This window comes from Aureococcus anophagefferens (assembly GCF_000186865.1).
Source record: "Aureococcus anophagefferens unplaced genomic scaffold AURANscaffold_1468, whole genome shotgun sequence".
Classification (NCBI taxonomy): Eukaryota; class Pelagophyceae; order Pelagomonadales; family Pelagomonadaceae; genus Aureococcus; species Aureococcus anophagefferens.
This window is the reverse complement of record NW_008706414.1, coordinates 1-1445: the sequence shown is the minus strand read 5'-3', so window position 1 is coordinate 1445 and position 1445 is coordinate 1. Positions and strand designations below refer to the sequence as shown.

Below are 1445 nucleotides of genomic sequence, written 5' to 3'. Positions count from 1 at the left end.
GCGTCGACCTCGCGGCTCTGTGCGCGCGCTGCAACGCGCCGGGCTTCCGCTGCAGCACGTGTTGCTGAAGCTGCCGCCGAACTACGACACGGACGCGCTGAAGGCGGCGCTGAAGGGCGTCGCGGACGTGCGGCTCGAGACGGCGCTGCGGAAGATAATCCTGGCGGTCGTGAGCTTCCGCCGGGTCGGCGGGGACGCGGCGGAGGCGGACGCGGCGGAGGCGCCCGCGGAAGCCGCGGCCAAAGAGGAGGCGCCCGCGGAGTAAGTCGAACACACATGCTGCCGAATTTTAGTACTTCTCTAGTAGAACGCCTCCCTCTCGCCGTTCGAGAACCCCGTCCGCTCGACGGCGATTTTGGCGGGGCCGCGGTTCGCGCTCCCGAGGATCCGCCGCTTGTCGCGCGAGTGCGACGAGCAGCACGGGCTCGTGGGATCGAGCTTGCGGGGGGTGATCTGGGCCGCGCGGCGCATCGCGAGGAGGATCGCGCTCACCCACGCCGTGCACTCCTCCTTCGACGCGGTCCGGAGCACGTACGACCGCTTGGGATGCACGACGGTGAATTCGGTGGGCAGCACCGAGACGACGCTCTGGATGTCCTTCACCTTGAGCCATTCCTGCGGCTCATCTTTCGGCCGCCGATAGTAGGCGAGCGCGAGCTGGTCGTCGCGGCCCGTCGTGCTCTCGCGGCCGCCGGCGAAGTAGCAGAGCTTGAAGAAGCGCTTCGTGCGCGAGCCGCCGATGTGCGTCTCGCCGGATTTCTTGCGCTTGACCAGCCAGCCCTGCATCTGCAGCTCGCTGCCCTGGCGCTCCAAGCGCGGCATTGCGATGCGTTTGTTCTGGTCGGGTGGGCTGCCCACGGGCTGCCGCACGAGTGCCGCGACGCTCCGCGAAATTCACAACGTGAAGGGGAACACATTGTGGTTGAAGTGGGTGCACTTTGGGGTTGCAAGAGCAGCCCGATTCGGCTTTCTGACAGTTCGAACACCTCGGCGCCGCGGTCCCCTACTCCGACACGACCATGAAGCTCATCACTTCCACGCTCGGCGTCGCCCTCATCGTCTCCTGCGCGTCCGCATCCTCCGTCAAGACCAAGACCGTGCGCGTCGTCGCTCCTCTCCTCGTCGGCTCCGTCAAGGCCTTCCCGGGCTTCGGGGGCGGCGCCGTCCAGGCGGCGCCCGCCGTCCCGCCGAACAACGGCTACCCGTACCCGGTCCAGGGCAACCCGTACCCCTACATGATGATGCCGCAGCCTCCGCCCCAGAAGGATTGGACGGACATCGTGCCCATCCTCCTCCTCCTCGCCGGCTTCGCGTTTCTCTTCCTCAAGATCCAGGACAACAACAACGCGAACGACAACCGCCGCTACAACGGGGACGGCGCCAGCGACTACCGCTACCTCGACGGCGTGCGCCGTGACCACGTCACGGCCCAGATCCAGACCACG

The 1445-nt window shown here is 67.3% G+C and overlaps 1 protein-coding gene across 1 annotated transcript; it reads left to right on the top strand.

The window, feature by feature from the left end:
• Positions 1-55: 55 nt before the first annotated feature.
• AURANDRAFT_69337 (hypothetical protein) lies at positions 56-1406 on the top strand (the record flags this gene model as incomplete). The annotated part of the gene is made up of 2 exons (XM_009045104.1): positions 56-169; positions 978-1406. Coding segments are annotated over 2 exons (543 nt in total), but the record flags the coding sequence as incomplete, so codon positions are not given.
• Between the last annotated feature and the right edge of the window lie 39 nt (positions 1407-1445).